The sequence below is a fragment of the Mauremys mutica genome, chromosome 8, assembly GCF_020497125.1.
Source record: "Mauremys mutica isolate MM-2020 ecotype Southern chromosome 8, ASM2049712v1, whole genome shotgun sequence".
NCBI classification, from domain to species: domain Eukaryota; kingdom Metazoa; phylum Chordata; order Testudines; family Geoemydidae; genus Mauremys; species Mauremys mutica.
In genome coordinates, this window is record NC_059079.1 from 32892467 (window position 1) to 32906992 (window position 14526).

The 14526-nt window shown below is 39.6% G+C and overlaps 1 protein-coding gene across 12 annotated transcripts in view; it reads right to left on the reverse strand.

Annotated features, from left to right (window-relative positions):
* Positions 1 to 9742, reverse strand: part of HFM1 (helicase for meiosis 1) — a 127896-nt gene extending 118154 nt beyond the window's left edge. For 2 of the 12 annotated variants that reach the window (XM_045028284.1, XM_045028285.1), the window contains exons 1-4: positions 8756 to 9015; positions 6009 to 6110; positions 5471 to 5586; positions 1842 to 1901 (exon numbers count right to left, since the gene is read on the reverse strand). In XM_045028284.1, the coding sequence (XP_044884219.1) occupies positions 1842 to 1901; positions 5471 to 5586; positions 6009 to 6079 (247 nt within the window). In that variant the 5' untranslated portion in view covers positions 6080 to 6110; positions 8756 to 9015. Of the gene's footprint in view, positions 1 to 1841; positions 1902 to 5470; positions 5587 to 6008; positions 6111 to 8225; positions 8464 to 8490; positions 8682 to 8755; positions 9016 to 9611 lie in introns of those variants that run through there. The other 10 variants (XM_045028278.1, XR_006581760.1, XM_045028280.1 and 7 more) reach the window with 9 other exon arrangements.
* Between the last annotated feature and the right edge of the window lie 4784 nt (positions 9743 to 14526).

The following is a 14526-nucleotide window of genomic DNA, read 5'->3' on the forward strand; positions in this document are numbered from 1 at the left end:
TGGATGAGGTGTGGAGCATGTTTTCAGAAGTCTTAAAAGAGCAACACCCCAATGCAGAAACTACAGAACCCATATCACCAGAAAAGAAAATCCAACCTTCTGCTGGTGGCATCTGACTCAGATGATGAAAATGAACATGCATCAGTCCATATTGCTTAGGACTGTTATCAAGCAGAACCTGTCACCAGCATGGACGCATGTCCTCTGGAATCGTGGTTGAAGAATGAAGGGCCATATGAATCTTTAGCGCATCTGGCACATAAATATCTTGAGACGCCGGTTACAACAGTGCCATGCGAATGCCTGTTCTCACTTTCAGGTGGACTTGTAAGTTCTAAAGTTTTACATTGTTTTATTTTTGAATGCAGTTATTTTTGTACATAATTCTACATTTGTAAGTTCAACTTCCATGATAAAGAGATGGCACTACAGTATTTGTATTAGGTGAACTGAAAAATACTATTTCTTTTGGTTTTTACAGTGTAAATATTTGTAATAAAAATAAATATAAAGTGAGCACTGTACACTTTGTATTCTGTATTGTAATTGAAATCAATATATTTGAAAATGTAGAAAACCTCAAATATTTAAATAAATGGCATTCCATTATTGTTTAACTGCGTGATTAATTGCAATTAATTTTTTTAATCACTTGACAGCCCTACTATCAATATAATTTTTAATTATGATTTGTATTCCAGTAACAACCAGTGTGCCAGTCACTGTCCACATACAGAGAAAGACAGTTCTTTCCCCGAAAAACTCAATGTAAAACTGAAAGTATTTAAAAAAGATATTAGTTTATTGATTTTAAAAAGTCAATAAAAAAATCGTAAAATCTACAAGGCTAGCATTTTATTATTGTATCAAAATGCTTTGTCACACTACTTTATCCTGCTCCCTTTTCCCTGTTATTTTTCTTTGTAAAGCCTGATCCATTGAGGTACTGAGTCAGGTCCACAAGTTATTCAGCAGCCAACATTCAATTCCTGTTGATTTCAATTGAAGATGAAAGCATTTACCACCTCAAAGAACCAGGCTTTTAGAATGCAAACTCTTTGGGACAAAGACATCAGGTGATTTTCAAAAGTGCTTAAGTGACTTAAGAGCAAAAGTTTCACGGACTACACCAAGGAGCTTTTTAAAGTCCCACCCCCTTGTCTTCATATATTTGCCTGTGAAGCACCTAGTATGCTATTGTCACTGTACAAATAAGAGTCCCTCATTATTATAAGCCCTTGTGTCTTTTGTGCAGGGCCGGCTCTACAGTTTTTGCCGCCCCAAGCAGCGCACCGAATTGCTGCCACGGAGGGCAGGGGCAGTCCGCGTGCCATTAGGGCGGCATGCTTGTTTCCGCGGCAGCGGCAATTCGGCGGCAGCTTCTATGTTTAGCTGAAGCCACCATGGACAGCTGAACATAGAAGCTGCTGCCGAATTGCTGCCGCCGCGGAAATGCGCCTGCCGCCCTAAGGGCGCACGGACTGCCCCGGCTGACTGCGGTAGCAATTCGGCACGCTGCTTGGGGGCAAAACAACAGGGACTGCCGCCCCTTGCAGATTGCCGCCCCAAGCACCAGCTTGGAATGCTGGTGCCTGGAGCAGGCCCTGCTTTTGTGGTTTAGGAGTACCTAATTAATCTCTTCTTCCTGATTTGGAGGTCTACACCTAACCTTCACCATCTGCTCATTACTTCATCTTACCCAAATATTTTTAACATTTATTGTACATATCCTGAATTTCTCTTCATCTGAGAGCGTGAATATACATTATTAATACAGATATCACATCAAGAGTGTAGTAAATATTTTTTTCTGAAATATTACAAAGAATAATTATAATTACCTTCCATGCCAAAAGACTTTGAAGCATCAGGAAATGACTGTACTTTAGCTTCTTTTCCATCTTCAGAAGTTGAAAAAACATCATTTACACTAAAATCTGAATATTGAGGTATCTACATACTATGATTATTTTTCCATAACTCTTTTTTCTTTTATATTTAACTGTATTACAATAAATGTCAACTTCCTTCATCACAGTGGAACTGTCTTTGTAATTTTATATATATAAAATCAGTTGTTTTAAATAAGCTTCAAAAGTCTCAATTGGAGATTTCATATATTTTATTACATTTTTCCTAATATTTTTAATACACTTCTTTGATAATACAATGTATTGTTTTGTTTGTATGGATACAAATACTAGGAAACAAAATCTTTTCTTCTCATGAGCATATCTAAGTTTGCTTGATTCAACTGAAATTTGTCTACCTAGGAAGTAGTCCTCTTTTCTAGACAGATTTTTAAGAACTCAATCACAATGAACAGGCTACCAATCCCATCTATCCACCCATGCAAAATAAATACTGGATCCTAATGCTAGATTGCCACTTACTGCACAGATGAAAGTAAAATTTAAAGACCTGAGGACTGAACAAGAAAGAAGAATTGTTTATATGTATGACCTCTCCTCTTAGGCAGCAATGAAGCTGCATGAAGGGCTGTTTTTCCTCATCTTCCAATTGGCTTTCAATTTCATACAGCAATAAACAAGTTAGTGCTACATTCATCTAGGGATGTTTGTATTAGTCAGTAATTTCCTTAAAATAACAAAATCAACTCCGTGCTTAACTTTCTTGTAGAAGGGTTGAGCTCAGGGCAAATTTAATTAAGGTACTAAAATATTGCCAGGAGGAAATATCTGTTTTTAATTACATGCAAAAGAATAATAGTGATAGTGCCTGGAGCTCTATTAAGTACTTTCATTTCAAGGATCAAAAACTCAGTCTTTGACAAATGTATCTAAAATAATAATATGATTCTGATAGTTGATGAATTATGATAATTGGCTAGAAACACATACTTTTTTTGAATGTTGAGCTGATACTTTCATCATCACCATCTTCTTGAAAGTTAATTAATATTTTATTTTCTGAAATATTTCTACCAGGTTGTTGACAAGCCCTGATTTCATTTTTTATCTTTATTGTGGTCAGAACAGGGAAAAGAGGAAACCATTTCCAGATTTTCATGTTGCAAATGACTTATCTCCCTCTCCTAAACTTAACCTAAGTACTTCTTGCTTGTTAGAAGTCATGTCAAAATGGACAGATACTGATGATTTACCATTTGGTTCTTCAACAGCCCTCTTAAAATGTGGTACAAACTTCTGCCTCATCTATAAAAGCCAAGACATTATTCCCTACATGATATTCAGTCAGTGCATTAAATCTCTGCATAAAAGAGGACCAAGTTCACATATAATTTTCTTTCTGCTCCATTTTGTTCCCCTCTGTTTTGTGTCGCAAATAGCCCAATTTTTTAAAGTTTTTGATTGACAGCATGATGATGCGATACATCTGCATTGAAAGACAGTGTATATATACTGTCTTTCAATGCAGATGTATCGCATCATCATGCTGTCAATCAAAAACTTTAAAAAATTGGGCTACTTGCTACACAAAACAGAGGGGAACAAAATGGAGCAGAAAACTCAAAACTACATGGCGGGTGGAAGACAGACTTCCCCTGGTCACAAAGACCTTTCAAGCCCTATACAGAAGAATCTTCCAGATCTAGAGGAATCAGACATTACCTTCTCACTGCAAAAAACTGAACACACATATGAAAGATGCCAGGCTATTGCAGGAGATATGCAAACTGTAATTTAGTAATATGATTGGCATGAGTCACAGGTGGGAACAAGTGTGAATGCACAGGGCTTCTACACAGACAGCCTTGGCTTTTACTAGATATCCCAAGTATGTACAGATTCTGATTACCCCAATGATTCAGAAGTACAGATCCACTTCTGTCAACTCGTTCCCTCTTGCAAAACAATTTGGAGGAAATGCCAGGATTGGGATCTCGTGGGATTTCATATCCCCCATTAGGTTTTTCCTGCACCGGGACCAATTCAGCCTATGATCTTTGCCAGCATTGCTTTTAAAGAAGAGAAGGGAGTTACCTCACAAGTGGAGAACTAGTGTTGACAGGGCCAAGGGGGAGGGATACCTCAGTGGTTTGAGCATTAACCTGCTAAACCCAGGGTTGTGAGTTCAATACTTGAGGGGGCCATTTAAGGATCTGGGGCAAGAATCTGTCTGGAGATTGGTCCTGCTTTGAGCAGGGGGTTGGACTAGATGATTGTCTGAGGTCCCTTCCAACCCTGATATTCTATGATAATACAATCAGGGTGGATGTAGTTCATTCCCAACAATTGATGAGGAGGTGTCAACTCCAGGAGAGGAAAAGCTGCTTCTGTAGTGAGCCAGCCACTCCCAGTCAAGCCCAAATTAGTGGTGTTAAATTTGCAAATGAATTTTAGTTCTGCACTTTCTCTTTGAAGTCTGTTTCTTAAGTTTTTTTGTTCAACTCTGGCTACTTTTAAATCTGTAATAAAATGTCCAGGAAGACTGAAGTGTTCTCCTACTGGCTTTTGTATGTTACGATTCCTGTTGTCCAATTTGTGTCCATTTATTCTTTTACGTAGAGACTGTCAGGTTTGGCCAATGTACATGGCAGAGGGGCATTGCTGGCACATGATGGCATGTATCACATTGGTAGCTGTGCAGGTGAACGAGTCCCTGATGGTGTGGCTGATGTGGTTGGGTCCTCTGATTGTGTTGCTAGAGTAGATTTGGGGACAGAGTAAGCAAGGAGGTTTGTTACAGGAATTGGTTCTTGGGTTAGTGTTTCTGTGGTGTGGTGTGGTGTGTAGTTGCTGGTGACTATTTGCTTCAGGCTGGGGAACTGTCTGTAAGCGAGGACTGGCCTGCTTCCCAAGGTCTGGGAGAGTGAGGGATCATTTTCCAGGACAGGTTCACAATTTTTTACCCACAAAAGCTTATGCTCAAATAAATCTGTTAGGGCTTGGCTACACTGGCGAGTTACAGTGCAATAAAGGAGCCCCGGGTGCACTAGCTCACTACCCAAACACACTGGCAAGGCACATAGGGCGCTCTGACTCCGCGGCTACAGCACTGCTGGTACTCCACCTCAGCAAGTAGAATAATGTTTGCTGCGCCCCCGCTGGAGTGCCACCAGTGTGAACGGGGTGTTGCATTACTGCGCTCTGATCAGCCTCCAGAAATGTCCCATAATCCCCTTAAGTCAATGTTTTCCAAACTTGGGACGTTGCTTGTGTAGGGAAAGCCCCGGCGAGCTGGGCCGGTTTGTTTACCTGCCCCATCCACAGGTCCGGCCGATCGCGGCTCCCACTGGCCACGGTTCGCTGCTCCAGGCCAATGGGAGCTGCTAGAAGCAGCAGCCAGAAAGTTCCTCGGCCTGCACTGCTTCCTGCAACTCAGAGAGGACATGCCTGGTTTTCACTCCCTTTGCACCACCAGAACAACACAAAGAGTACACTCATCCCTCAGAATCCGAGCTATTATTTTTCTAAGTTACATGTCTATAATACTTCACATGAGCACTAATGTATTTCATATTAAAAATGAATGTCAAACATTTTACCTAGACAGTTATTTTTTTCCAATTCCTTCTGTAACTCCTGAGTGGCTGGAATTCCAGTAACAGATGGAGCAGGTGCAAGATACCAATTTTTTGGCTCTTCATGTTCTAAGTATCTGCTTATAACACAGGTACATGAGATAAAAGTATTCCTTTACCATTTCCCACCAAATTTATGTTAACATTATTAATTATAAGTACCATATTGATTGTTCCTTCCCCTATAATTAATCATTTTGTAAAGAAGTCATAATAAATTTAAGGCATAAAACATCTGTTAGTTCATGTCTTAGAAGTACATACTGAATACAGAATAAACACAAGCACAAAGTAACATTGTTCAGTGTACTTTAACCAATATTACAGAATATCATGTGTTCCCAGTTTGGGACTAACAACCCTCATTAGCATCACCCCCGCCCCCTCTTTATTTACAGCTAGAGTGGGAAGGGGAAATCCCAAAAAAATTTTCTGTTGCAACATGAGGTCAAGATATTGAAAAGGCTGAGAACCAGTAAAGTACATAATTCAACAAACTTACTTTTGACTGGCATCTGGTCTTTCAAAAAACAAATTATCCAATGAAAAGGCAGTGGCTGTAGGTTTCAGCATTGCTCAAGATCAGACATGAATTCTCATTACACTGTAAAACACAGCACAAGATTGTGTTGTATATATACACATGCAAAGAACAAAGAAAGCTTTCTAACCAAATAAAATGTGTGCGCTTATAAACGTGCATATATATGCACACACACTTTTTTTTTTGCACCTCTAGGTTATTATCCTTGCTTCAAAAAATAGGTTCTTTTGCATGAACAGAAAAACAACCAATTTCTTCAAAAAATTTCAAGATTATTATCAGTAAAGCTATGTGCACAATCCTCTAAACACTCATGCACGTTCGTAAAGTTAAGCATGTACTAAATGTTTTCAGGATCAAGGCCTAAATCTGCCTCTGTATCTAGTGATAAAAATAAACTGGATTTTCACCAGAAACCCATTGTAGTTTCTTACAGACTTAAACATTTGATTTTCTAAAACAACTGTTGTTCTTATCTCATCTTTTCCAATGAAATAGAAAAATGATGTACAGGTACAACTTTAAACACTTTTTACATAACCACAATATCACCTTTAAAAAAAAGAAAAGATGAAGCTGAGGAGGGAAAAGTTTGTGTTAAAATGTTTTATTTCAGAAAATAATTTTTATATATATTCAATGGATTATAGTTTTATTTTATATTTTTTCTTGCAGTACCTTCTTTCATTCTGACTACAAAGGGCCCTCTCCTTTTGTTGGACCTGATTCTGCCACCTCTTTAAAAAAACCCAAATAGACTATTCACAGTAAAATAATTACATTTTTAAAATAAATTTACAAGCAGGTCAGAAATCTTTCTACATAGGCCCATATTACTTAGTTGCAAATTGGACTGTGGGCCCAATCCCCAAGTCCTTAAAAGGTTCTGCCTGCAGGATCAGGTTTATAGGATGAACTGTACGTTATCTAACATAAATACTAACTTTGAAACTTTAAATACTAAATAAGAATGTTTTTCCTTCAGTTCTTTGCCCAGTTTAAGACTCCCTATATTATAATAAATCTAAGTTTAAAAGAATTTTCTAGACCCAAACTTGATATGTACTTCAAAGGATGTCAATTAGCTTAGACACAAAACTTAAGTTCTGTTACTAAAACAATAAAGTTTTATATCCATAAGTGCTTTCACTGGTCAGAATCCCAGACCCAGGATTTTACTCTGTTTTGATAGTTTAACTTAACTACTGTGAGGAGGCCCACTGAAATATTTGGGACCTAAGTTAAGAACGACACCGGAGTGTCTAATGTGGCAGGTGTGCCTTTGGGCAGCTGAAAGAACACACAAAAGGGGCCAGCCAAAAGAATCCCTCTGTCAAACACTACTCCGAGAGAGGGAAAATTATGGGACTTAATAAAATACCAAACATCCAAAGAGCAACCCAGGACAGATGGTAAAGCCTTTTTGTACCCTAAGTAACATATGATGCTTCGAAAGGATTCAGACTCATGGTAGTAAAATAAACCATGACTGTTCGCAGAATTGAAGATCAAAACTGTACATAAATATGTTCATGTTTTAGGGCTGTTTTACAATTTGATTTTTCAAGTCAGATTCAGCTACACATATGGATTCAGGTTTACATTTAAGATGTATACTTCTGGTAAGCTTACAATTCAACTGTAAATATCCTGCAAACACCTTTAGATCCACTGAAAAGTTCTCTCAAATTTTTTAAAATGTTGTATTTCAGAAAATAATGTTAATGTATCTTCAGTGGACTCCCAGACCTGAAGCCTGCTGTGTAGTTCAAAAGCTTGTCTCTCTCACCAACAGAAATTGGTCCAACAAAAGATATCTAACCTATCGTCTCAGCGTTGCTGCTTGTTTCCAGAACTGTTTCTTTCTGCTAATACACACCAAAGCTTTTTAAAAACATTAAACTATGAATTGCTGTAAGCTTTCCTCTTTACTTATTTAAACACACACACGCGTTTTTCTGTTAGGCTTAGTCTATGACTGTCAAGTAAATTCCCTAATGCCTCTCCAGGAACACGGCGTAGCCCCAGTTTGTCTGAGGTGCTAAATTTCCCTAATCAGCAAAGACAGGGATTTAGGAGTAATCATTCCTTTTGCCATCCCAGCTCTGTACAGGCAAGACCAGATACTCATTTTGGCTCTGCCCATGGTGCAGCATGACACAGCTTAGCACCCACCTCCTCTATTCTTGAGCTAACAGGGGCATTGAGGCATCTCCAACATGGCTTCCCCTGAGCACGGTACAGTGTGACGTGTAAACCAGGAGTTCTCAAACTGGGCCTGGGGTGGGGCAAAGGTATTCGGGTTTGTGTGAGTGGAAAGCTGGCAACCCTAGTCACCAGTACAAAATTTTGAGAACCACTGATGTAAACCCTCCAAAGCAGCACGGGGAGGAGAGCACTCACTCCTCCCCTCCTCCCCTGGCAGTCAACCCTCACACACCACAACCTGCGGGGCTCCACCGCCCCCTGCACAAGCGCTGCCTGCGAGAGCCTCGTCCGCCTGCAGGAGCTGGGGGCCCTGGTATTTTAACGGAGCGGTCACCAGAGCCCTTGGGCTACAGAGCTGCCGGGCCCCATGGCCGCAGGCGCAGGAGAGCCCAGGGGCGAGGACCCTTTGCATGAAGCTGCTCTCTCTCCTCCGGGACTCTGGGGACGTCACTCCGGCCACTCCCCGACCCCGAGTCAGGAGGGGAGGCGAATCATACCTCGTCCGGCCGCTTCTCCCGCCACCGCACAAAATGGCGTCAACTGGGGCAAGGGCAGAGCGCGCGAACGCCCTGAAGAAGGCTCACGGAGAGCGCGGATCGATCGATCGATCGCACTCCCCTCTCGGGCTCACAAACCAGCCAAGCTGACCGAATGACCGATTGATGAGCTCGCCCCCTTCAGGAATCTATCGGCCTCAGAGCTTCAGGCGCTGCCGCCCGGTTGCGCTGCGGCGGTTCTGCTCTGGCTCGTGCCTGAATTTCCCCTCAGCAGATCCCGGTCAGGGATCACGCCTTGTGCCACCTTTACAACCACTCGCTTTCGAGAGTGTGAAGGGGGTGATTAGGAGGATGCCCCTAAAATTGCGGCACCCCCCAAAAGAATGGAGGGTCGGGTCTTCTTTCCCTCTGCTCCTGCCAGCAGGCAGGGTGGGCATGGCGGCTCTGGTGGTGAGTTGCTTCCTTCCACCCGCCTCTGGTACTGCTGGATCTGCAGGGGGAACTTGTTTCTCTCTGTCAGGCAGATAGAGGTGTAGGGTGGAAGTTGCAGAACTTGCATGGGATGTGAAGATCCTCCTGGAAACAGGTCCCATGCTGCCCGAGGAGATTGGGCATCAGTTGCCTCCTCTTTGCTCCTGCTGGAAGGGGCAGATGCCTGGAGTTGTTTCCTTCGCTGATGACCCAGTTCATGAAGCGGGCAGAGATAAATGGTGGCTTGTTGTTTCCTCCTTTCAGAGGTTGAGGATAAATAGATTGGCTGGCTTGGGAACTGCAGAACTTGTATAGGTTTCAGGGGCATCTAGAGCATCAGCAGGTAGGGGAGTGAGGGGTTTTTTTTTTTTTTTTTTTTTTATACCTTTGTATGTTAGAGGAGCTCATCTGATGGAGCCCATGGCAAAGCTCTTATGGCCCAGGTGGCAAAGCTGTCTCAACAGCAGGCCTCCAGTTATTGCATCCCTTTCTACCAGAAATCAGAATGGCCATCAATCAGAACATCTTAAGGGCAAACTGTAAAAAAAAAACAAAAAACCTCTTTGTAAATCCTTCACACAAGTTCAATGCCTGAGAAATTACCCAGAAGTATGTCACTGAAGAGAAAAAACAGAAATATACACACACAAATTGTGCTAACTGAAATAAGAGAGAGACGTAAAGGCAGGACCAAATTCTGCTTACTGTTACACATCTGTGAATTTGGAGTAACTCCATTGGTGTCAGTAGATTTAGGGATTTTCTACACAGGAAGTTATTCAGAAACAGCTTATTCCTGAATAACTCCATTTGTAGACAAGCCCATTTTACAGTGGGGTTCATGAAAGCAGAATTTAGCCCAGCAATTTTCATACTGAATGTTTGCATTAGCAAAAGAATTCCTAGACACTACAGTAATAGCTGCACTAGAAAAAGACTGATAGATAATCAGCGGTTTTCAAACTGTGGGTTGGGACCCCAAAGAGGGTCAAGACCCCCTTTGAATGGGGGCTGGCTTAGACTTGCTGAAGCCTGAGCCCCACTGCCCAGGGCTGCAGCCCTGTGCGGCAGGGGTCAAATTGCAGGCCCACTGCATGGGGCTGAAGCCCTTGAGTTTCAGCTTTGTCCCCCCTTGCCCAGAGCGGTGAGGCTTGGGCTTTGGCCCCTCCACCAGGGACAGTGGGGCTTGGGCTTGCTCAGGCTTCGGTCCCTCCTCTTGGGGTCGTGAAGTAATTTTTGTTGTCAGAAGAGGGTCGCAGTGCAATGCAGTTTGAGAACCCCTGGATTAGATTAATTAGGTTAATCTGTAGGATATCTCTGGGAGATGTGTGCAAAGATCTGCAACATTTTCATTTAATCCTGGAATGGATTGATTTATTTATTGCTGCTGCTGAGCTTGAACAGAACATCAACCTCTGAATCCTTTATTAAAATTGAAGTGATATCAGGTGAAATATTTTGAATTGCAAAAGTTGTGGGGGGTTCCATATAAAACACTGTAGATTGCAGTTGTTGTCTCACTATTAAAGCCTTACTTTTGAAATACTAAACTTAAAATTAATTAATTGCTATACTGTCTCAGGCAGACTAAATTTTAAACTGGTTCAAAGCTTTATGACATCCAAGAAATAATATAGAGGGAACTACTGTAAATATGTATTTTCTCATAAATAGATGAAAAAGAGAAGATTTTATCAAATACTGATTTATGATTTTTCCATAATTGCTTTTTTTATATATATAAACCAACTTTTTGGTTCCCCTTTCTTGAAAATATTCTTTAATGTTTTACTTTCTATTTCAAAGACTCAAAATTGTGTTTATATAATTTAAGTATATCCTCAGATACTGTACAGGATTAGGTCATTATAAAAACATACAGTAAAGGTTATACTCACTCTTCCACTTACGTGTATATGTTTCTAAGTTATCACCATCACAGAAACTTCTGACCTGAACAGACTCAGAGCATCAAAAGTATGTTATGTGAAATTATGCCAAAACCCACACCATGTATTCACAATCTCTAGTCCACCTCCATCTAAGTACTGGGCAGGCAGCCAGAGGTAAGGTGTAAACTCAGTCATATTTCCGATTCCAGTATGATAGTTGTAATCCTTCCTTGCCAGTGCAGAATAAAATAAAAGATTTCATGGTAAACTATTTACAATCCAGTCACAATTTATACTGAGTCATTTGCCTGAAATCAAATTAGGAAACTATAACCACTGTGCACTAATCTGTCTAAATATAAAGAGGAAAAAAGTTCCAGAGTGTCCATTTTATGTATATAATGCATTTTGATTCCAGAAAGCATTTTTCCTTTTTACTGTTAGAAAGCGCCTTCTCCAGTTCTTCTGGCCTCAGGCAAGTTTCCATCTTAGTTTGCAACATCTGCTTTTAGCTGACCAGACTTTAAAGTTTAAAGCAACAATACAAACAGCTCATTTTTAAAGCTTTTTTTTTTTAGATTCCTTTCCCTAGGTGGCATCTCCCCCAACACACACACATACAAATCACATAAAATATATAGCAAAGCAGCCTCTCAACAGCTCCGAGACAGTTTAATTTTTGATTTCCCCCAAGCCTAACATCTGATCTGCCATATGCTTTGAGTCTTTCCAGCTCATAGAGATCACATACTAAGTCACAAACCTGCATGTTTTGGAAATGTGACTAGAAACTCACGAACATCAAAATGTCATGGGTCAGTGATCCACATAACAATAGAATAATACATGTCCCTACCAAATGCAAATCTGTTAAAACTTTAGAAATTCTGTGAAAGTTACTAACTGAGCAAAGATGCACAAGCAGTTTTTAGATGCAGAAAAATCTCAAGACTGAACTAGGCTGAGAGATACAGGTGTGATATTGCTTGCTCCCTCAGTCTCCTTTGCTCAGCCTTCTCTATGATTTCAGTGGAATAAGAAAAACATTAACCTCTAAAATGAATTGCCACTGCCTTCTTACATGTGGTGGAAATTACTATATAGCATTAGATGGACTTAAACCTGTCAAATATTAAAAACAAAGTGATATATACTGCATGGTTGAGACTGTGGTTATTGATTCAATCATTTGCAGAAACAACAGACTCAAGGACTTCCAAAATGTTTACAGTGGTCTATAATTTTTTCAATCAAATTCTAAAAGAAATAAAAATAAGGCATATGTTCATCTGATAACAGACTTGGGGAAAGGGAAGAGTGGTAGAGTTCTTCCCATTTTGCCTAGCATCATGTGCCCTGGGCCTGATGTTGCACCATTATTGTAAACTCTTAAACACATGAGTACCTTTACGCATGCATGTAGTCCAGCTGAAGTTACTCACATGCATGTTTGCAGGGTGGGGCCTTAAGAGGGCTAAGTACAGCTCCCTCTGGAACCCATTAATTCAGCTCTGTCAGCCAGAGCAAATCTCCCAGGAGTGATGCAAGGTACTGTCCTCCAGGAGCTGAGGAAGAACATTGTTTCTGCAGTGTTCATAATCCATGTTTAGCCAGGAAGTTCAGGTCCTGAACTCTGATTTCTATATAGCTGGACCAAAATAAATATTTGAATTAATTTATGTTCTCTTTTTCATGACGGGAGAATTCCTATTTTCTATAATTCTTTATCTGTACCTATTTTGTTTCCTTTTTCAGTTTCTCATCTATCCTCTGTCTCTTTTGGGACAGTGTTCTTTCCTTTGAGTGCTTCAACCACAGAATAATCTCCAAGTAGCCTCTGCTCATTTGATGCAATGATTTCCATAAAACAAAAACAATGCTATAATTATGTAATAATGTTTAATATTAACATCCTACCTGAAATTCACAAAGCAATAACATCTATGTTCAAGCTAAAACTCCATCCTTACCATATGTCATCACGCCTAAGTATTGTGACACACTCGGTATTTAGAGATATCTGTAATTCTGTACCTAGAATATATGGGGCATATCGATAATATATTTTTAGCCTTAACATCCTTTGTACATATCAATCAGAAGCCCTTTTGACAAAATGAAGTATATGCAAAATGGGATTGCATGAAGTATATGTGATGGCAGAATTGTTCTTTAGGGGTATATTTTCAGCATAGGGTGCAAGCCATGCCACACCATTCCATTAATTAGCAGTAAATCAATTTGTATAGTTACAGCTACAACCACCATAATGGAAAATTTACACAGTAGTTATCTAAATATATTTTGTTTTAATTTTTCCACACTTTTTTTTAAGCGAAGGATATTTCATTGAGGTCAGATCTCAGTGAAAGCCTTTGAAAGACCCCAGTAAAACAAAGAGTTGTTTAATAAACATACTTTTGTCTGCTAGATTCTTATCTACATCATATAATGGTGTTTATGGCTGACACCTAGATTCCAGGTGCTATGATAGCTCATTCACCTTAACAAAGCTTTTCTTGTAAATATTATTTTCTGTTTTGGATTAGCAACTATAATAGTGTTATTAAAGCATTGGGATTATTTTGAAATCTTCAACATTTTAAAAAAAGTTAATTTCTATTTCAAGTTTTATTTGTAAATGTATTACAAAGTATGCAGAATTAGCATAGATTTATGCAGAATTTTTCTCTATACTTTTTTAATTATGGAGAATTCCAACAGTGATAATGAACATTAAGTACTTTTAAAGACACCAGTCCTACAATGAGGTCTGTGCAGGTGCTGGGACATAAGTTATTATACCATCTTGTTACAATGTGCATCTATTTATAATTTCCTTCCAAATTATTTCTCTGGAGGAAAATACCCTCTTATCGTCTACTTATCATCTCTCATTCACTATCAAGTTAGACTCCCACCTCCGATTGGCTCATGATGTCAACCTCCATTGACCACGTATTACATTTTCAAATATACACCTTTTTTACTCATGGGGGGAACTCTGCACCAAAAAAATTAAAAATTCTACACACAATATTGCAAAATTATGCATATTTTGTTTGTCAAAATAGCACAATATAATCACGTCAGTTTCAATTATTTTGGTAATTTATTTCATAATTTATTTATGTCAACAAGTAAGTCTGTAACAATACAGTGTACTGGTATGCTGAGACCACTGCCTATCTTGCTGACCAATATTGTCTCATTGTTCCTTGTTAGGGCAGGAACCATCTTTTTGTTTCATTTTTATAGTGCCTACGATAATGGGTTCCTAGTCCATGACAATGGCTCCTAGGTGCTATGGTAATATAGATAATACATAATAATACAAAATAATAATAATAATAATGTTGTATAGCAATTTTGTCACATATTCAGGTTCAACTAACTCCTTAATTCAGT